Source organism: Mytilus trossulus, chromosome 12 (assembly GCF_036588685.1).
Source record: "Mytilus trossulus isolate FHL-02 chromosome 12, PNRI_Mtr1.1.1.hap1, whole genome shotgun sequence".
NCBI classification, from domain to species: Eukaryota; Metazoa; Mollusca; class Bivalvia; order Mytilida; family Mytilidae; genus Mytilus; species Mytilus trossulus.
In genome coordinates, this window is record NC_086384.1 from 44,152,443 (window position 1) to 44,176,265 (window position 23,823).

General features: G+C 31.1%; 1 protein-coding gene across 2 annotated transcripts in view; it reads left to right on the forward strand.

The window, feature by feature from the left end:
• LOC134692168 (msx2-interacting protein-like) overlaps positions 1 to 23,823 on the forward strand; it is a 59,358-nt gene that overhangs the window by 13,911 nt on the left and 21,624 nt on the right. Inside the window, exons 3-9 of one of the 2 annotated variants that reach the window (XM_063552615.1) lie at positions 10,479 to 10,625; positions 14,037 to 14,306; positions 14,724 to 14,893; positions 17,351 to 17,551; positions 17,902 to 18,050; positions 20,134 to 20,259; positions 22,299 to 22,526. In XM_063552615.1, the coding sequence (XP_063408685.1) occupies positions 10,479 to 10,625; positions 14,037 to 14,306; positions 14,724 to 14,893; positions 17,351 to 17,551; positions 17,902 to 18,050; positions 20,134 to 20,259; positions 22,299 to 22,526 (1,291 nt within the window). The remainder of the gene's footprint in view (positions 1 to 10,478; positions 10,626 to 14,036; positions 14,307 to 14,723; positions 14,894 to 17,350; positions 17,552 to 17,901; positions 18,051 to 20,133; positions 20,260 to 22,298; positions 22,527 to 23,823) is intronic. The other variant, XM_063552616.1, reaches the window with a different exon arrangement.

Here is a 23,823-nt window from a genome sequence, read left to right on the forward strand (position 1 = left end):
TGGAAAAAAAACTTTATCTTGAAAGGATTGAGGAAATTGAATTGTATATTTCAATTTCAAGTGATCTGATAATTATAAGTAAAACACTTGAAAAAGTGTAAAGGATCGATGTTTTGCTTTTTTTCTTGTACAATGTACTTGAAAGTATGGGAAAAATCATTCACTCAAAATGCTAATGGGGATTTTTTTTTTTATCTGAGGTCTTGTATTTACAGATAGATTATGCATTCTTTAGCCCTTCAAGTATGTGTTGCTCCAGGATTTTCTCTTTAAAATTTGTCATTATGCATGTATGCTCTAGAAAAACTGAAGTTTAAAGATATTTACAAATTTTGAAAAACAACATCAACATATTGTCTTAGTATGTATGTACTGTATAGACACAGGTATGTTAAAAACCTGACAATCTAGACATTTTTTTACAAAAATCTAAGATTTTGTCGTTACTGTCATTTTGCTTCAACAAAATCATATACCTTCATGTATATATAACAAGTAAACAAGAATTCATCTGACTTTCACAGTGATGGATAGGCTGTCATGTATATAGAATACATAAATAGTTAATTTTACTGTTTGAGTCACACCTGCTCGCTATATAGCCATTTATTGGTGGTCCTTTGTACATTAGATGACCTGTTTGTTGAGCCTTCAGGTATAAATGTCCAGTATAGCTTTTCAATCGGCCGTACTCTCCAAGGCCTTTTATTATACAATGTAGATGTCCAAATGTGGGTGGAAAAAGTGACCACAATCAATAAAAGCTACTGAAATTTACATTTCTATATAGGTTTATGTGTACTTTCATGGGGTTGGCTTAACATAATTGATTTATTCAGAATAACTTTTTAAAACCTTTTCATGTTTATGTGTGTTGCAATAGTCAATGATAATATTTAAAACCAAAATGAAATTACCTAAAACATGTAATTTACATATTATAAAATTATGCTGATTTCAAACCTAATGGCTCAGCTTGTACTCCAACATCTGATTGTGACAGATTGCCAAATTGGATATGTGAATGTCAGTTTGACCTACATGAAGACTTTTCAAATACGTTTCCCAGTGACAGACAGACAGACATCTGGAACAAGTGTTTCAGAAAAAAAATATGGATTTCCAGGTGCGGATCCAGCCATTTTTAAAAGGGGGGTTGAACTAACCAAGGACAAAAAGGGGGGGGGGTTCCAACCCCTGGAACCCCCCCTCTGGATCCGCTCCTGATTTCAGTGCATCTTCCAAAACACTTCGCCAAGTCCAGCAAATGACTAATGACCTAGCTACTGTGGATTCATTTATTTTTGTGGATTGAGAAAAAATAGCAGTTTTAGGGATATTTGATGTCATGGTTTTTCACAATCTCTGCATACAAAGCCTTTTGAAAATTTGTATAATTCTTACATGTACGAACATTTGTATTTTTGGTTCACCTGAACCGACGATACCCATGAAAATTTGTATCAAACGAATAAATATGAATCCAAACAGTATCAGTATGTCAAAAAATGAAAAAGGATTGTTAATATTCCTGTTAAATTGAATCTTTAATATCACATACATCATATTGCGTGTATAGACACAGGGCAATCTCCTCCTTTTGTTATATGAATAGAATATTCATCATAAAATCATTTGCTTGAAGGATATCCTCTAGACTTTCATCAATAAAATATGTATGAACTGAAATTAATCTGCCTTCCTACACTTTTGATGAAATTAATGAATTTTTAAATGAGATTAAAAAAAATCTAATTTCAATAAACCAATCAAAGCAGAAAATCAATCTGATGAATATTCTTATCGTTGTGTTTTGAATTTTGTAAAGGAATCAAAGCTAACTGAATCCTTTTATTGCTTAATGCAGCTTTGTGTCTTACCCTTTTAAGGAGAATAGATAATCCTAAATTGGAAGATGAGAAAACATGATTTACATATAAAAGTATAGATATTGATTGTTCTAAGCTTGGAAAATAAACAGAAGGTGGTGACATTTTCTTTTCAAGTTGCTAAAGACATTAGAGGTTTACAATAAGGCTGAGACAAGGATTAAAAAGAAAAATCAATTCTTCGTTAAAGTTGGCTTCTGGCTCAACATACTGTTAAAAGCATTATACATTGTCTTTTACTTGGTTAACAATAAAGCTGAGTCAAGAATGGCAGAAACTAAAGAGAATAATCAATTTTTTGTTAAAGTTGTCCCCCAGCTCAACATACTGTTAAGAATTATACATTGTCTTTGACTCCATTTACAATAACGCTGAAACAAGAATGGCAGAATTATAAGACAGAATAATCAATTTTGCGTAAGAATCACACAGAAAGACGCCTCTAGGTTGACTCTCTTACAATAATGGTTAAAACGAGAATGGCAGAAACAAAAGAGAATAATTAATTCCGCGTTAGAATCACACTGAAATGTCCTAGCTTAAATACTCTCTTACTATAATGGTTAGACAAGAATGGAGGAAACGAAAGAGAAAAATCAATTCCGCTTTAGAATCACACAGAAAGGTTGTCCTCTAGCTTAAATACTCTCTTACAATAATGTAAGACAAGAATGGCAGAAACGAAAGAGAATAATCAGTTCCGCGTTAGAATCACACAGAAAGATTTTCCTCCTGCTCAACATCTTAAGAGAGATACATGATTCATCTAAATCTCTGACATCTGTTCGTAGTTCAGAGAAGATCTTTTTCATCAAAACATTCAGTCATTAGCAGAGAAAAATATGTGTTGCTGATGGATCTGATAATAGGTTTAACATAGCTACCATTGAACTGACATGTGGAAGCTGTTGGTTTGATTGCTTGTAGAGAATTCTTTGTCAATGTTTTCAATCTCTACACTACATTTTGCCAAGAATTCTTCATTTGAAGTCACATCCTTATGTTTTTGCCATGTTTTAGCTGTAGAAAGTTGTTATCAATTTGGCTTACATTTTGCTGCATCCTTGTTTTCACCATGTTTTAGAAAGTCGCTATCAATTTGGCTTAAAATTTAAATTTTTGCTGATGAATATTTTTTTTTGCAAAAAAGATTTACTGTGGAGAAACAGTTATTTTTCACAGTGATCAATTGCATGTTTAAGATGATAAATTATTAAACTGTGAAGCCATACTGTTAAATGACACGAAAGTTTCAATGAAGTCACCAATGAATTGCATTCCATTTCACACAACAATAAAAATGGCCAGCTTTGTTGTAGTTATGGGGGATTTTATTTTACAATGCTCCAGTGTTAAATAAAATGGGTGTCATACAGAGTTCAGATGCTGGTTTGTCTACACAATTAGGTCATTGGCGAATATTTTAAAAATAACTGACTTTGAAAGTTAAAAGTAGGACTCTTGTTGAATTTCCTAATTGACAATTTTTTCCATAGTCCTAAATCCTGTCACACTATGTTTATACTTGCAGTACATTTCCTTTAGCATTAAAAATTTCATAAATATCTAAAGACGGAAAGTTTTCGTGACAAATTTTATGTTTCTGTTGTTGAGGGAAAGTTTTATCTATTCGTTCAAGCCAGGTTCAGTTTTATACATATATATATGTGTCAGAAAATAATGTAAATTTTCAAGGACATGCAATCAACTTAATGTTATCATTACAATGTAGGGCAAACAATTGCATGAATGGTCAGTTACATTATAAATAACAGGTTTGAAGTCCACGAAATTTAAGTTCACATAGTACATGTACATGTAAATAGGTCTAGTTTATACATTTCCAGCTTACTGACTCATACTTCTAGTATTGGACACAACAATGACTAAGTCCGGCTACATTTTGTACTATCATTTCTCATAATGTGGAAATGTGAATTTAAAGAATGAAACAACTCTCCACAAACAATACTAATTTAATCGGTCTCACTGTAGTTAACAGAAAGATATTTTTGAATCCTGTCCACTCCAATGTAAATTAAAACCATTCTGAGTTTGTCTTTCTCTTTAGTGGGCTTTTAACATGTTCATATCAATTGGAAAATGTGTAACGAAATTAGTATAATGTTATTATGCTTCCATGATCAAGTACCCTCAACAAAATCTAATATTCTTATTCCTTCTACATTTGCCAAAGACTTTCTTCAGGTTTAGATGTATGAAATGTACACACTAAACATTTTATGAATCTATAAGTTTATCACTTGTGTATACTTTGGTTTACTTGCACTTGGAAATTTGCCAAATTTTCACAAGTTATAATAAAATTCTTGTTTATTCAAAGCTTAATCTCTTCTATATAGGAATGACTAACCTCTTTTCTGTCCTTGTCTCAGAACTGGTACAGATTTTATATAACATTCATTAATGTAAATTTACCAGAAGTTATGATAAGAAGCTTTGTTTCATTCCTGTGCTTCTAAGATTTTATTCTTCAAGATGGTACATGTAACAATGGTTTGACTGACTTGAGACAACTGTCTTTTTAATAAAAAAATTGAGAAAACATGTTCATTGCACATGTTGAAATTGATTTTTAGATCAACTGTAGAGTTCTCACATTTGGTGTCATTGAGTTGACGGGATTATTTGTTGAATTTATAAAAATAAAACCCAAATTTTCTTACAGATTTAGGAATTCAGCTGTTTCATACCCATTTTCATATGATGTGGGTCCGTTTGACTTCTAGTTGATTTTAGTGATATGAATGTAAGTTATTGCCAAAAGTGTCTCTTACAGTAAAAACACTCTTGGTGTTGGCTAGTGATGTCTTCACAGTGAATGTGATAACTGAGACTGAGGACTAATTCTGCATATTCAGAATCAATAGAAGATTATAATATAACAGGGTTATCAATTCTACCATTTTCTCAAAAAATCACTCAGAATCACAGTTATTAACCATGTGATATTACTTACAACCACTATACATAAGCATGTAAGATAAAGCAATTTTTACTTAGTCTTCCTCATGTTCAATATAAACACTTATATAAAATATATTCTTGCTACAATGAGAAGCTTATGATAATAAAGAAAGCCTGTGTTGTCCTTGGAGATTTATTATTTCTGAAATATCTCTTGTTTACCAAGTTAGCTGGGAGGCTTAGTTGATAAAGAAATCTACTTTTGTGTCAAAGCCAATGAACTTTGTTTTAAGTTAAAACTGTAAGCAGGAAAACCTCTGTCAGCTGATTTGAGAAGCCATAAAGAGAAATACCAAATCAATTTCAAGATTAATGACTCATTGTAGAATTTCAAATAGCAGAACAAATTGAGCATACAGAAGGATTAATACTGCCCTGAGGAAATTGTGAGATTTTTCCATCGATTTTCAATAGAATACCATTGCGATTTAGCATCAGGCTTCAGTATTGATTCTCTTCAAACCTTCGCTTCTCTCATTTATAGAAAACTTCCTAATCGATCACCGGGTGAAATAGACAACCTCAATTTACAGTTTGCTTATTGTTGTCGTTCTGTTCCTACGCTTTTAGTTTCCATGGTGACCAAATCAATAAGTTGCTTTTAATGTCTGCTAAGAGAGAATTGTGATTTGATTTAATGAATATTGCAGATGTGACCTCTAAAGTGTTGTTTATTAGATTTGCCTGGGTTTGACTTTTGCTGTAATAAAATTAGCCAGCTATTTTTTCTCTCTTGAGAATGTGAGATTTTTTATATCGTTTTCCTCTCAAATTATTCTTTTGATATCAGGAAGTGAAAGTTGATGCAGATTGTTTTAACAGTTAGTAAAACCTGTTAAGTTATGATTTGTTCATTAAATTTTAGTTGTATGGTATTTTAAGGTGATGACAATTTAGAACAATATAAAAGATATCAACCAAATGGCAATCATAATCATGTTTCGTAAATGGCAATGGTGTGGTCATTAGATTAAACAGACAAAATAAAGGAAACCCCACAAAGAGATGCACAGAAAATAAAGAGTTGTCAACATTTTGTAATGTCTGTTTTATAAACCACGGGACTCAACATTTGTTAAGAAAGTTTAGCTGTCAGAAAATTTATTTTCAAACTTTATAATCACTGACTTGGCATGATAATCATATGATTTTCAGTTGTGTAACCAAATCATCAGGTATATAATAAAATTTCATGAAATGCTTCTTTAATAAAAAATCACAGTAACCTGACCTATTAAATATTGCAAATTTGTCTGACATTTCTTTTTGATGAACTTAAATATTTCATAAGCATTTGGCTATCTTATGGCTTGATATGACTTGAAATCCTTGAAACATTATAAAACAGCCCTGTCAGTAATTTCAACTTTTATTTTGGTATAGTAAATAGAATTGTTTAATGAAGAGGAACATTCTTCAGATTTTTTACCATCATGTTACATCATTCATATCCCTGCAATGAACTTTATTTGGGGGAGATATCAGTTCATTAGAGATAAGATATTCTTATTTCATTGCAAAAAACCCTTCTGGTTTGATAAAACTGTAAATTTCATCTTGTCAGAAATAAACAGGTGACCCAGACATGTTAAATTTCATTTCACATTAGTCAGTTCTTGGAAGGCTTCCAAAATCAATATACATAATAAAAGAGGTACTCAAAGGGGAATTTAAAAAATATAAAATTTCAAACCATTAAACATTTTACCTTAGGTTTAATTGGACATATTCACTTAATATAATCTGTACTTTTAAAAGATTAAATATTAGTTTAATTAAATGCTTTGTGAAAACAGGTTTGGCAGGTATTGAAAAATATTTATAGAGGCTTTTCAAATGTATTATAATCTTCATTCTTCATGTAGGGTCTTGCCATAAAAATTGTTGAGGGGACATCTCAAAATTTTATTTGTTTTGTGGAATAGAATTTCATTACTCTGAACTAAAGATTTGTATATACAATTTTATATGCTTTTTACTTTGAACTGAAAAGTACACAAGAAAACTCATAAAAGTTGTTAATGTAAGTTACACATATAAATTATTTATTTGTATAAAATCTAAAACAATCAGATCGCCCTTATAAATATCATAAATCAACAAAATACAATACACACATGAAATATAAATTTACAAAATTCTAGACAACAAAGGGTGAAGTTTGTGAAAGAAACATTTACTAAACTAAAAATAACATTTTCCTCCCAATTTCTAATATATACATTCCTTCGAGACAATACAAATTCAGTCAAAAAGTTTGAAAACCTGAGGACTAACTTTTAGATTGATAATTCATTATTTGTTTAAATTTACTCATTGTGTAGTGATCACCAATCCCTTATCTGTTTAAGGAATATTTAAAATACAAGTGACAGACCATTAAAGCAATCTTTCTCAGTTTGTAAAACCAATATAGTAGCTTATTCTTTATTCATGTAACACCAAGTATCTGCTAACAAGCCATATGTCCTGAATTGTGAACAACAATATCCAATATTTCACACATGGGCAGATGTTTCTTGTTTGAGTGTAAATACATGTATATTATAATAAGCTGCTTTTCTAAAGCTCTAGTATTTGACATCAGTAATTAAATAGTAGATGTAGTTATAAATATATTATTAATCATCAGAATATTAGGACTCAGGCCATAGAATTAAGAAAAAAATTAATCATATAACATTTTCTCTGTATCATATGAGTTAGATTATAAATTCTATACTTTTAAAATTATAATGATGCACTGCAGGATATGTCAAAAGTCGGGATATAAAATTGAGAAGGGAAATGGGGAATGGGGTCAAAGCGACAACAACCCAACCACAGAGCAGACAACAGCAACTTGCCACCAATGGGTCTTCAATGTAGCGAGAATTCCCGCACCCGTAGTCCTTCAGCTGGCCCCTTAAATAATATGTATACTAGTTCAGTGATAATGGACTTCATACTAAACTAAGAATTATACACAAGAAACTAAAATTAAAAATCATACAGTATACATAGTGTTTGAGAAAGAAAAAAAAATAGACATGGAAATATTGGACAGACTGACTTATATAGAAAAGCTATACATTATTTTCACACATACATTAATGGTGAAATGAGAGAAAAACTCAACAACACAAAAAAAAACTTGAAATAAACTCTTCAAGATAATATAAATAATACAGCCTTCAAAAATAGAATTTCATTCTTGCTCTCCATTAGTCTTTATAGATATTTATTGAAATTTAAGCTTCTCCTATACTGTACTTGAGTATTCATATATATACATGATGAAATGAAATAGATTCTCTTAAAATATCCATTCATACAATGAAGGAAGTAGCAATGTCAAATATCCAATTATTTATGAGAAATAGTAAAAATCATAACTTCCTTGATCAAATGCTCATTTCCTGTATTGTGTATATTTCAATTCTTTGTTCAATTCAGGACGGAATTTATTTGTCTAGGATTGAAGATGTTTTAAACAATGTAACAAAAGGTTTTGTTTTAAGTGAGTTCATCCAAAAAAAAATTTTGCTTTGTCTTAGAAGCATGTCTCATGGTCTTTGTGTTGGGTTTTAGAAACCATCTGTCAAATTTTATTCTGGGTTTTGATCTTCCATGCTTTGTGTCAATCCTTGTATGGCATTGTTGTTTACTGTTTAAGCTTTCAGTATAAGATAATCAATAGTTTCACAAAGGAATTATCACCAATACAATGTTTTTCACAAACAAAAATACCTATAATACCTTTTGTAAAATTTTTCACATTTCATTTTAAATTTTAAATACAAGCTTTTGTATGTCAGACTGGCTTTTGTGTTTCAAGTACAAAACCCTTGAGGCCACATTATACAAATACAAATACAGTTACCATGGAGATTTTTAGATAAAAACACTCAGTCATTATCAATGTTCAGACAGCAGAGATATTGTTCAGTTAAATGTATGTAGGATGGTATGGACTTTTTACCTTGACAAGAAATTTGAGATAGGTGATCTGAAGATATGGGGGCCGTCTCAAAATACGGTTTCAACAAGGAAGTTTTGTCAACACATTCATATTTAGGACAAGTTTAGACTTTGGACTTGTGTATTTGGAAACCTCACTTGTGTGAATATGTAATTATGTTAATAAAAAATTTCTTGACAGATAATTTGATAAAAATATTCTGATTAATGAGCTATTTATTCATCTGGAAGATTGCACACAAGAGTAATGACTTGTAAGACAACATTTCCTGTCCTTTATAATAGAAACACACTTATGTAAATTTTTTAAAGAGAGAACAGTTTTTCTTTAAAGAAATAAAAAAGACAGATTATAATATGACTTGATTGAGCCAAGCAAATTATTAACTAGAACGGTTTTCTAAAAGAAAATGAAATGAATTCATGTACAAATATTTTTCTATCAACTGTATAATGAATTCAGCCCTGAGTGTCTGCCTTTAATACAAACTTGAAAGGAATTTAAATTTGGAAAAGCCGCTATCTACTGTATATCTTTCTGTCTGGCCATCTCACCTGTATGTGTTTTGTTTTTTGTGTTTAGAGGATCTCGGCTCTGCAATTTATTTTCAAGTCAATTTTTTGTCCTTACATATACTATCTAACTTATCATAGATTGTTACTTGAATTATTATGATTATTTGAAAATGAGGAATAAGTTTATTAAACTAATTTTCTTCAAAAGAACACAGTTCACAGAGATTTCTATGTAATAAATCAGAATATTTTAATTTAATTTTAGTATCATGTTTATTGGACGAAGCTCAGTATAATGAATTCATATGTTTAGCATATTGTTTACTTTTTATGTATGAATTTTTTTTTAATATTCATTTAATATATGCCCCTTTTACTGGCTGTATTTTCCCATAGTTATATTTGACCTTCAGCATTTAACTGTTCTTTTATGATAGAAATTACAAGCAATTTATAAATTTATGACCTTTTGTCCTCTGGCTGAATTCAAATTGTGATGACATTTGCTGATGACAATATGTTCAAAATTTAGCCATGTATTTTATCTCTCCATATAGAGATGGTTAAATATAGACATATCATAGGTACATGTACTTCTTCTACATAGAGAAATTTACAAGTTTGTCTATGCAGCAGAAATTTGTGTACTGATTATAAAATTGTGCCAATGCTGCAGATACTAATGTGTAAATTTGCAGTAAAACATCATGTTTGATAAGAACTTATAAAACCTCAGCTTGCCTCAATGTATCAGCCTTTAGGAAAAATGGTTTAAACAAATTCTACATCCAATCCTTGAAATATGCATTTTGTTACATACTAAAATTTGTTTTCCACTTAAATTCAAAGACCGCGAAATTCACAATATACATGTACACACACAATTGACCACCTAATAATAATAAATCCACAGTATAAACTTTGAATTAACAGTATTTTAGATAAGAAAAAGATCAAGGCTTACATCTGCAAGCAACCCCGAAAAACTCATTAAAACATTGATGATCTATTTGAAAAAAATCATCTTTTGATGATGTACATGTATCTGTATGGGTTTATTCTTTCGACTTAAATGTAGCAAATATAGGTAGAACCATGAGTAACCCTATTTTATTTCTATTGTAGGCCTGAAGATGGTGAGGTATATGAAGGGAGGGACTATTATTCCAGCCAGTTAGGACAGTATAATACAGGGTACACAGAGGAATACCAACGGGGCAGGCCTCGTGATCGATTCCCACCACGTGGAGGAGGATTTAAACAATTTGACAGGTAATACGAAAATTTGAATCGATTTTCATTAATTATTAGTTGCAGGACAAACAATTATAACCACTTTTATTATAAATGGGCAAACCCTTTATGATTGATTAATGGGTGAAAGAGGTTTATGTCTTCAGTGTTTTGTTTAGTTTTTGTTGAGAACAAATGTACCAAAAAGCACTAGTGGAATAATATCGAATGGTTTGCTGCATTTTCCGTTTCAATCCGAATAATTGCAAAGTGGTAGATGACATTGATCTGACAAGGCCTCATTACTGAAGCCAGAAATGCAAGTATGGCTGCTGTTCAATAGATAGATAAGATGGCGAAATAAGAATTTTGCATACATGTATACAAATTTGACAAGTGGTCTCTGAGTTCTCCATTCTGATCATGACATGATGATTGATTTTCCTGTTCGCTTGGTTCTTTATGCTAAGTTTTAGATATTTTTGACAGAGACGAAAACAGCGAAAGGTCATCGCGATGTAGAATCATTAGATATGGTGTTTTATAATTTTGCATTTAAGTACGACACGATTAAATCCTTGTGAGTTACTGAAGGCTTTAAGACATACTTTTTATGACAAAATGATGAGTCGACACAAATTTGCAATTCATGAAAATGTATGATAAAATCATGCCTCTGGCTTTAAGCTATGTAGATATACCGGTATATATTAACCATATACAGCTTTGTTCAAAGCTGCGTCTTATACAATTCAAAGTTCAAATAAGAAAACTCGGTCGAGCTTTTCTCAAAGAGTTAACCAGAGAAAGTCAACTATGTGTTAATTTTGATAAAAATAGACTAACCAGTTTCCACTAGTTCTGATGTTTGATTGTGAGGTGTTAATAACCTATACATGTGTGACTTTCAAATGTGAACAAATTAGAAATTGATTGAATAGAATGGTCTTCGAATAATCATCAGATTGAAATTTACAAAGCCTATATCCCTTTATGTAATGGACAATATAGTGTGTCAAACAAGTTTCACCCATTGCCAGCCAGACTAAATTGTAATTTGTTGCCTACTTTTTTAGAGCAGATTACTTTCAAATGGAACTTGCCTGTTTTGGCAGATGTAGTCTGCACTAAAAACTTTTTCAACAACTAATCTGAAGACCAATATTCTGACATTTTTCTGATTGGGCCCAAACAAACAAAACTTTGCAAAAACTTACTAGTCAGAATGAAATTTTACTACTAAGTCTGGGGCATCAGACTTGTGACTAACTGTAGAGACTGCAGATGCTTACTTTTTGCTTTTTATCTATTCATCTCTGGTGAACAGTACTAGTATAGCCAGACATATATTTCATCACACTAAAAAACAACATTTTCCTAAATTTAGCTTTAATTCCCGTATATAAAATGCATTTAAAGACTAAAAGGTTGGGCGGTTCATTTCAGTGGATTCAATAAAATAACCATTTAAAGGCTTTTCTGGGAAGTTATATTATCTGTTGTAAAAAACAACTCATTGTCATAACAACGGAAAGATTAATTTCCACAGTGAAATATAATTCTTTTGACAAGAAAAGAAATAAATTCTGCAGAATTCCAACCCACATATCTTCAATGATCGACAAATGCCAAATGTTCTGTCTGAGAGAAACATTAAATTGGTCCTATTAAAGGTATGGTTGGGTTTTGATGAATTATACATTATTGAAGACTGTCCGTGGAAGAAGCAGATTATTCCAATCCTTCCGAAAATGACAAGTCATCAGTAACGTAATCAGTGAAGTTATAATGGAAGCGACAGAATACGCTGCATCGGGTATGGATTTCCAATAACTTGTAACGCTGAGGTGGTATGTTATAGATTACGGAATGCTGACTCAAAAATATAATCTGACATGTGGAAAAAAAAAATTGTAATATTTCTGGTTTTTCTGACACTTACGGTGTGTAATTAGGCCTCAATAGCATTTGATAACCTTCTGTGTCGGAGGATAGGAAGCCAAGTTCTACGAAGGAAATTTGCCAAATCATTAACGTTGTCATGAGGAAAGCCAACTTGATGAGGGGAATTTTTTCCTAATTATTTTCAAGGATTGTATATATAGATCTATGCTTGCAGAATCACTGATGGTGGATTTCATATAATTATTCTGTTATATAAATTAAATGCTTGCTTGAAGCTGAAATCTACATTTCCACAAACTTTTTTCTCATGCATATATTTTTTTTTGTATTCTCCAAACAATTCATATCACCTCCTATTTCAACTTACTGCTATTGAGAGGGATGTGCTATTGATTTAATTGCATTGAAAAATGTGTGTTATCATTTTATTCAGCGTCTGAGAATTATTTACATTTACTCAGTGAACAAACACATCTTTTGTGGGAATAGATATTTTTAGCAGGATTCTTTCATATCATGCTTTCAATGAGCTTGGAAATCTAACATTGGCTTTTTCTCTTCAATCCTGAATAGTAGCCTTTTAACAATTTTATTTCGTTTGTATAAGGTTTTATGTATGTGCCAGGCCAGTCTTTTGTTGGAATTGTGTCGAATGATTGAATTAAAATAGATGCATTGAATTTAAGCTAATTTAAATTCTTACTGTCAATACAGAATTTGAGTAAACAGGTTTTTGCTTTCACACTCGGTAAAATTAATTCAGAGATAGGCTTAAATCAGGCGTTAGAAACCGTTGGACCATAAACTTTTAAAGTTCTTTTGCAAGGTATTTTTTTTCTATTCATAATAAGTTGGATTTTCTCATTAAAATGTGGTTATATACATTTGTATCATGGTTTCAAGGATTATAGAAAAATGAAGAATATTCCATGCATTAATATATGGTCAAATATGTGGATAATTGCAACGCAAGCTGTTTAACTTTATGTGAACTGTCAACTGATATTTTGGAGTAATTTGCACCATATTGAATGTAATGTGACATGTCAGTGGCCGTTACAATCCTCGAGTAGGTATCCTATTGGTGTAGTTTTTCGATACCAGTATATATTTTAATGCTGTTGGGAATAATTTATGATCTGTCATTCAAAGTACCCTTGTGTTAAAATGGTAATAAAAGAATTCACAGAATTTACAATGGATATATATGTGAAATATGCATGTAACAATGTAAGGCAGAATTGATGATTAGATGTATATAGAAAAATGTATACATAATTTACTGATAATTTGGAAATACTATACTACGATAGTACTTAGAAGTTGAATCGTAATTTAAAAAAAGAAAGAAGAATAAAGTTGAAAAGTTGAAAGGATTGTATGCCAAGTTGTATTTTTTGCATTCATTAAAAGATTATAATTCTGAAATTGCAATACTCAAGTACTGTAGTCTACGTGTTGTGTTCTGATACTTCTGAGTTAAATTTATAGTTTGTTGTTAAAGGAAAGACATTGTTTTAAAATTTCTATTTTGTCTTGTTTTAGGGGAGGACATCACCAATGGACTGCTGGAAGACGATTTGGAGAAGGTCACAGGTCAAATTCATCTAGCGATCGAGATGCCTTTGAAAAGCCACGACCTCCACAATCACCTGCTAGATCAACATCACAGACGAGCAGAAAAAGTCCAAAAATGAAGCGAAAGCAATCAAATTCTACTAGTCGTTCAAGGTCAGGATCATCAGATTCAAGTTCAAGTAGTAGCTATAGTGACTCGTCTTCTGACAGCAGCAGGTCAAGGTCAAAATCTGGAAGGTAAGTTAAGCAAAACTTCTATTTGTATGTATATTAAATGTAGTCTTGTGCATCAAAAAAAAGTATTTGTGACCTATTATTAATTTTCATTGACTTAAAGATTATGTAAAAATGCCTGTTTTTCTTTGTTAAATATGAACAATTAATAGGGCATACACAGACATATATTATGGTTTTGTAATAAAATAGTAAAGAACATGTATATTAAAAGGAAGACACGTATGGAAAGGTCAATACTGTGTATTTTGGTTTCATTGTCCTTGGTAATTAAAGGTGAATATTTGATAGGAGCTACTGAATTGGGTAAGAGATTTACATTTCTTTCAAAAGTTATCTTTGGTATTTTAAGAAATATTGATCGAAGTGAATTTAGTGTATAAAATGTATATGGTGTTACAATCCAGACATGTTTTGCAGCAGGAGTGGTTCTCGTGCAGGCAGATCCAAATTACCGTCCACAGGGTCACAGGTCAAGTCGGGGAGGTCAAGGTCACAAGAATCTATAGGCAGTGACAACACAGAAACTACAGAGGGTGGAGGTCGCCCACATGGTATTAGAATCACCAACCTTCCTGGACGATCTAGTGGTAAGTAATTTCTTTCTATTACAGCTGATTTCCTAATGCTTGCAAAGTAAAACTTTGGGTGGCTTGCTTGCTTTGTTTGTATAATTGTTTATACAAGCTTTGCTAATAGAATTGACATCTTTAAACAATTTATATAGGCATAGTTTAACCTGTTTATATCATATTTGAATTTAATTGGGTGTTATCGTACTGATTGTACAATATACAAACAAAGCAAGCAAACTTACCAAAGTTATGTTCTACATACATTAGGAAATTAGCTGTAATTTATACTACAGTTACTCCCTATGTATACTACAATTACTCTCCTGTTCATGCTCTCTATTTATACTACAATTACTCTCCTGTTCATGCTCTCTATTTATACTACAATTACTCTCCTGTTCATGCTCTCTATTTATACTACAATTACTCTCCTGTTCATGCTCTCTATTTATACTACAATTACTCTCCTGTTCATGCTCTCTATTTATACTACAATTACTCTCCTGTTCATGCTCTCTATGTATACTGCAATTACTCTCCTGTTCATGCTCTCTATGTATACTGCAATGACTCTCCTGTTTATGCTCTCTATTTATACTGCAATTACTCTCCTGTTTATGCTCTCTATTTATACTACAATTACTCTCCTGTTCATGCTCTCTATTTATACTGCAGTAACAAATCTTGGAAATGACATGCATTTGTTTGCAGGGGTTCAGATTTGTGTGGGTCCAAGGTCAGAGACGCTGGCCTGTGTTTTCTAGGTGGAGACTTTTCATTTTTGAATTACAATTTTGTATGATCTACTTGTGGTAACCAGGGGTATGAAATTATATTGAAATTCTTCGTTTAGTACAGGAACAATTTGTTCTAAAAAATCATTCAGTGGGATTTTATTTCACTATTTGTGCTATTACAGAAATGTATTGTCCTGGGTGAGAAGTTCTAACATATTTACTTTTCCTGTAGATATTTGAAGATGCTGTACAAGTGGGACGTGATATTTTTTTCTTTCTGTGTAACTGTCCTGCATTTGTTTCTATCAAAAGCAACATATTTTACTTATAAATGTATGACCTTTATGGCACAGTAAACTTTTAAGATATTTTACTCTCAATTCAGAAATTAGAATGCAAATATGCAATATATAGGGTGTAATGTAAGATTAATGAGGCCATTAATCAGGTTTTAATACATGATGAAGTGCATTATATGACAGGCCAAAATTAACTCATTTTTTCCAGAGAAATGCAAACATCATATAATACTCTTGGATGAAATAACAGTTTTATTGGGAGAATTAAATGGATTTATGAGGAAAGAAATTAGAAAAATTGAGTTTGAGGAGTTAGAAGTGAAATTTTGTGAAGGATTTTATGATGTATCTGATCTTTACAAATAGTTTCTACATGTTCCAGTTCTAAAAATAGATTTACATAAAGAAATTTTGCTTTCAAATGTTGTTAATGATAATACGTAGAAATATAAATCCTCTTATATTAAACCCTTGTTTGTTGTTACTAGTTTCTAGAACAGGTACTTAAAATAAGATACATTTTTCTTTAGTAGAAAATATTTAAAAACCTGAATCTTTGCCAAGACCTAGTACATCTGTTGAATACAGAGACAAGCTCAGGGCTAGAAGTGTTTTTGTTCAACAGGGAAATAATTGGCACAGAATGTTAAGGTTCTGGTGGGGTATCTATTTTTTTCTATTTTTTTGGCAAGGAAATTGGCATGTAGTAAGAAAATTAATTATTGAGGTTCACTACAGGGAAGACTTCTGTATGGATTGGATTGTTCAGATTATGTATGTTTAAAGTTGGAAGGGAATTATTGTATATGCACATAAGCTACTTATTTGTTAAGTAGAACATGTGTATTTTATATATGTATTTTGCACATGAGTAATACAGATTAATGTCAAAATTTACAGTGGATTTAAAACAAACTAATTTTCCCAAGTTGAAGGATTTTTACATGAATATTAAAAATCACTAATATGTCAAACTTTGACATTTCTGTATACAAATTTTTGAAGAAAGTTGGACAATCATGAATCAAGAACTGATTACATTAAACACAAAATTTCAAAGTAAAATCTGTTAAATTAGCTTGATTCTTATACAGCAAAAAAATTCATTCCTTTAAGACAAAATTTCAGATTCAAGTTTTCAACCCTTCTATACAGTTCTTGCTTAAATACTAATGTATTCAGTTCAATGGGTTCAAAGTATATTGGGTCTATTAGTCTGGGACCTTATTTTCCTTGTAGTGGACCATTTTCTTATTACTAAGTCAATATATAAGTCAAATTTAATTATGTTTACACTAAGAAGAAGATTACATATTTGCTACACCGATGCTTTATACACCACCTTTGACTTACTGAAGAAGACCCTTTTATTATTGAAATCAAATTTAAAACTGTCTACTGTATTTCATCGTATATCATTTTTTTTCATTTTACAGACACCAGCTTACGAGATGGACTTTTCCACGAATATAAAAAATACGGGAAAGTGAATGCTGTGCAGATCTCAGGAAATGGGGATGGTCGATACGCTATCGTCAGCTTCAAAAAGTCAGAAGATGCTCGTAAAGCAAATGTGGCCTCTCAGGACAAAAGATTCTTTGGTGCAAATATCAGAGTATCGGAGCACGAGGGAATAGGTATGTTATCAATGGCATGGATTTGGTGGAAGTAGAAATGGCTTTTTTTATTTGGAAGATTGAGTTAATTGCTTGATAATATTTTTCACTGTCGGGGAAAATTCCTTTTAATAATAGATTTGGAGATCGTTTAAATTTTTTTATTACTGTGGATGCTGTTATTTTCTTTTGTTCCAATTTTGAAAACTGGTTCAGTCTTTTTATAGCAGACCATATGCTATGGGTTTTGCTCATTGTAAAAGGCTGTGCAGTGACCTTCAGTTGTTTGCAATTTGAGATCTATTGGATAGTTTATTTACCTCATATGCCATCATACCACATCTCCTTATATTTACATTATATAATTTAAGATGTTGATGACGCAGAATTCCGTCCCCCAGAAGCTGAGCTGGATGAGCACCACCCTAAAGCTACTAGGACATTATTTGTTGGAAATCTGGAGAAAGAAATCACCATGGAAGAACTGAAGGACATGTTTTCTAAATATGGAGATATTTTGGTAAGTTGAATTTGTGTTCCCCATTCTGTACCCCAACTTATTATAGACAGGAATTTATTAAATAACTGATGCCACTAGGGAAAAAAGAAAAGGTGATTAGAAATTGCATCAAATGTGGAAAACTTGGAAATTTCTTTTTCATGTTAATATGAATTGAACAACCTATTTATTTTCATGAAAAAATGGACTCAAAATCAACTAGAAATGACTAAATGCTAAAGTAGTGTCCTTGTATAAAAGTCCAGGTTAATACTTGTTCAAACAAAGGAATAATTTGAATGAATGTGAATGCAGTTTTATCCAGTTACGCTAATTCATTATTGGACCAAAGTCTAGCAATATTTAAAAGACATGCGAAATCGGTGCTGTCTGGGTTTGAGTTTTACGCCTTTATACAAATTGTTTTGTATATGATCAATATATGGCTTCTAAAGCATTTCTAAAGTGTGCTAGATTTTCATTTAAAATGAAATGTTGAAAGTTAAAGTGTATTTTGCCTTAATACAGAAGGGATTGAATGTTGATCCTTAAAATTGGACCAAAGAATGTTATGTTTTGATGGATCTTAAAGTTTAGCGATGACTTTATAAAGATTTATTTATGAATTTGTATTAAAATTTTGATTTGATTATAAATCACATTCTTTCCCGTTTTGATCTTATGGATTTAAAATTAATGCATTAATAAAATATTGTTAAGTGAATTGATTACCCATTATGGCCAGAAGGGATGAGATTTTGATGGCCTCCAAATTTTTTAAAAGGTAGCCATTAAAATAAAAATTTTGCTGACAAAGCCATGTCTGAAGAATTTAAGTTTAACATAAAAAAATGAAGTCAAACTCAAAAAGCGTGTTCTTTGTATTCAATGTATTATGAAAGACCTAAAAACACAATTATGACTGGATGAACACTGATTTCCAGTTCAGTGCTAATTTGTACATTGTTTAGAAAGTTTCTCCTTACACATGTCAAAATTGAAATGAATAAGTCAAACTGCCGTGGAATGAAATAAGATAATGAAATTTTACTTTGAACATTTCTATTAACTTGAAAAGACCTTGAATCCATGACTTTTTGTTATCTCATAGCTTAGGTACAGATAGACGAAATACATTAAATTTTAATATTTAAAAGACGATTTCATGGTTTATGAATTTTGTTTATACACATGATATATATGTATATGGTTCATTTAATATAAGTTATAAGTTTAATATGAATTTAAATGATACTGAAATTACTAAATTGACTAATTTCCATATGCTATGGGTCAAATACGAATCAAATTGTGACATTTTCATCAATTTCTTATTAGTTGTAGTTTTATGATATTATTACTAATCTATGGTAAATAGGATCTGTATGCTAGCTTTTAAGCTTGAATTTAGGACTAAAAATAGTACAGGATATTATTTCAAATTAATGGACCTTCTTAGTAAAATAAAGTAGTCATGAGTAATTGTAACAATAATAAATTAGTTATGAAGTTATGACCACGTAACAGGATATTTATAAAAGGTTGTATTTATGAAAAACAACAAAAATGGTCCAAAAGAAATGTAAAAAAAGAACTATAAATTCAAAATAATAATAATATTCTGAATAGTTATGCTTATTTTCAAAAAGGGGATACAAAATACTTATTTATTAAACTGTTCTAATGAAAATTATTATAAAAGAATGGATACAAGGAAATGACTAGATCAGATAAATAAATAAATTTTAGTCAACTGTCATTGAGTATGAAGATTTGAGCAAGACCGATGGTAAAAATATGTAATACTTTCTATCTCATAATCTGTCTAAAAAACTTTGGTCTACTCTTGGGACAAGAACAATGCAGAATTAAACAAAACATGGACCTTTTCCTCCTGCAGATTATATTGTCACTCATTGGTGGATCCAGGGGGGTGTCCGGGGTTGGAACCTCTCCTTTTTTTTGGCCGATCAATGCATTTGAATGGGGACATATAGTTGGACCCCCCCCTGGGTTGGGAATACCCCTTTTTAAAATGGCTGGATCTGCCCCTGGTCACTTCTTCTGACCTCATAATAATATTTTGTGTTGTTTTGATTTGTAGGACATAGATGTTAAAAGGCAAGGTGCAATATCAGCCTACTCGTTCATCCAGTTTACAGATATACGGAGCGTAGTGAAAGCTCTCAGGGCTCTGGATGGTGAAACCATGGGAGGAATGAAGTTAAAGGTATGTTCTGTGATCTTTAGTAAGAGAGGTTAGAGGACTTGAAACGGTACATACTATGATCTTTATTAGAGAGATCGACTTCAATTTGTAAAAGGCAAAAGTTTTGATAATTTCATTAATGAACTTTTTAATGACAAAGATGGACCTTAAATTTGTAAAAGGCTAGAGTTTGAACATTTCATTGAAGAGAGTAATTTTAAACACCTGGCCTTCCATTTTCTACAAGAGGTCCCCTTATTTGTAAATCTAAATGGCCCCAAATATTTTACTTTTACTTGACTGGTTGTTAAGAGTTTATATTTTTTGTGTTACTGACTTGTAGAGGTTTGAAACTTAAAATGACACGAATTTTAACAATGTTTAAAGTACAGTTCTGTCACACACAGACAAAAGCAAGGAACACACCTTCTTGACGTGTGAATGCGCTCGAATCAATATATGAAATAAAGGGATTCACCTTTGCTTATGAGATATATTGGAGAAGACGTAATTGAATTGATTTATGTACATATGTTATATACTTGGAGAATAAGATAAAACCTATGGATTTGCTAGTGTTATAAAAATCCTGTATTTAATGCATAATATGAATATTACATGAATTTTTTGCTGGTCTGACAAGAATTTTCAATAATGCCTATTAGAAAAAATCTATACAAGAATTCGTTATACACTGACTAGCTTGTAAGATTAGTGCAGTGTATTTCCTGAACTAACATTAATTTATTGGCTTAAATCAGGAAAGCTTATTTAAAGTCATTTTTAAATGCGTCCTTGTATGCTGAACGAAATATTAAGATTGTCAGGAAGTTTATAGTTATATGTGTATCCACTATTATGTTGGCCCCTTAGGTCACAGAGAGAGTACTTCCTGTAAACAAGTGGTTTGGAAACGATTCAAACATTTATTCCAGTTAATAATCGATGATTAAGAGAATTTTGAATTGTCGATCGGTAGAAAAGCACATGGGAAAGTAATTTGTTGGGTCGTTATATTTTGTGTAACCTAAAAATTAAAAACAGGATGCAGGATTTTGATATTGATATTAGATTTTAGCAATTTGAGGTATTGATGGTGAATTTCTAAATGACTTTTACAAATGCTGCATTAGGACTATGCATATATTGAAAAGTAATTCTGCATAGTTTTGTGTGTAGATCTAGATAAAACTAGGAAGATTTCTCTTCCTAATGACAATAAAGCACAAGATAGCTTTGTTGATAAAACATTTGCATTTTAAATAAATTTTACATTTGTTGTCCTTTTTCAAAGATATTTGATGAAAATGGAGGATATTAGGAGTGGTATATTTTACAATGATTAAAATTGTTGTTTGAATTATGTATGACATTTCGGAATTTAAGTGACGATAATTTTTTATGAAATTAAAGTTATTTAATGTATTAAAGAGGTAATTAGTTCAGGAGTCTAACGATTGTTCTACTTTTATCACTCGCTGAAACCTGTTACGGAGGTTTATTTGATTATCGAAAAATATTTGTTGTATGGATTGGAAAATCAAATAATTTGTTCTTCTTGGAGAGTTAGTACATCCGTATAAGTGATATTGTTGATTATTGATATTTTTTAACGAAGTTTGTCCACGCTGGATGGAAATCTATACCACAGTTTCATATTCTGTTGGAGCTAATTATTCATGATTTTCTGACGTATTTATTTGTTCTTTGATTACACCTGCTAGACAAATAATACTTGTAAATAAAAAATGGGCATTTATATGTCCATCTTGTGTTACATATCCATTACAAAATGTTGAAAAAATCTGTTCTGACTAGGTTAGATGTCGTGGTTATTATTGCACATGAAACAGAATTTTGTTATCCAATATTTAATCAGTTGATATTGATTTTTTCATACTCTCTGATTTATGACATTGATTTTATGGACATTTTACTATATTTGAGGTTTTTTCATTTTTGTGAAGTCATCATTTTGTTACGCAATTTTCTCCTTATAGACATCAGACAGGATTGACCGTAAATAAATTACAAAGTTTAATATTTTTTGTATTTTTCAGCTTGGTTTTGGTAAGAGCATGCCTACAAACTGTGTCTGGGTGGACAACTTAGCCGACACTGTTCAGGAGAAATTCCTCTTTAGACAGTTCAATCGCTATGGCCCAGTGTCTAACATGGTTATTGACAGAGAACGAGGCAAAGCTCTTATTTTCTTCAGTAGTCTGGAAAGTGCACAGTTTGCTCTCAGTGAAATGAGGAATAGAATCTTAAACGGCCAGAAAATTCAGGTAATTTTACATATACATATACATATATATATATGAAATAAGGAGATGTGGTATTATTGCTGATAAGACCGCTACATGTATTCAGCAGTGAAACATGACATAGATATTAGCAACTGTTTGCACATTTTAAAAGGTGAACTTGATATAGTAAATTGTAACAGACTTCTGTTTTAAAATAGAAAAATGAGAGTAGAACGTTTTCACAGCAACTTTACATCATATCAACCCCAGTCTTTTCTATTTTAAAAAAAAACCAGGTAATTTTTTTTGCCAAAACAATTTTCCTGAGTCAGTAAGTTTTGTAACATTGACTTCAATGTGGAGAGTGTTTTTTCCTTCTTCAGTCAATGTATATTTTTGGCAAGTGATTTTTTTTCCGGCGAAAATGGCACCCCCCTAATTTTAATGTATAGTACAAGTATTTAGTTCTTATGGTGTTTTTTTGAACAACAGTTTGATTTAGTAATTGTTTTAGTACTACCATTATGTAGTAAAATGGTCTAATACAAACAGTGTAGAAAACATAATAATAATCTTTTCTTAAAAACTATCTGGTCTTCATAGTGAAACACATGCAATGATATAATTTACAAAAATATTTAGAAGAATTATAGATAGTTGTTATTTTAGAAATACAATTATTATTGGAAATGATTTTAAATACCCAAGAGAATACCATTTTATTGGAAACCATTTTAATACTCGCAAAATTGCATATCTTCGATCTTTGATAATCTCATCTTTTTTCCTTAGTCCTTTGTGTCTTGTCAGTTATAACATCTTCGTGGAATCTAAATGTGAAAAGTGGGAAAGGAAAAAAATGCTTTTAGATTGCCATGGTTACCAAGTAACTTGATAATTTTATTTTGCAATAAACACCTGTCATAAGTCTGACATTTGAGATCTAAGATCAAAGTATTGATGGAACGTCCATTTTCTAGCAATAAGTAGCAAGACTATTTCTCCGCCAAGCTATCTAAATTTTATGTCGTGTTTTTCGATCTCGCTGAGAAAGGATTAATGAATGTATGTTACGTAAGTTTGTTATAAGAATGGTTTTTCTTGTGGCATTCTATATGGATGTATTGATTTTGTGTTTTTGTTTGAGCTTGGAAGAAAATAGTAGGATTTTATCGTTCAAAATGTAGATCAAAATAAGGAAATGTTTTTTTTCCTCAAATTTTAATTACAATGAGATAATATCTTCCTTGTTGGAGAGGTATATTTTCATGTTAATGACTTGTATTGAATAAAGTATTTAGTGATGCCATGATCAAGGCTTATGTAGATATTTACT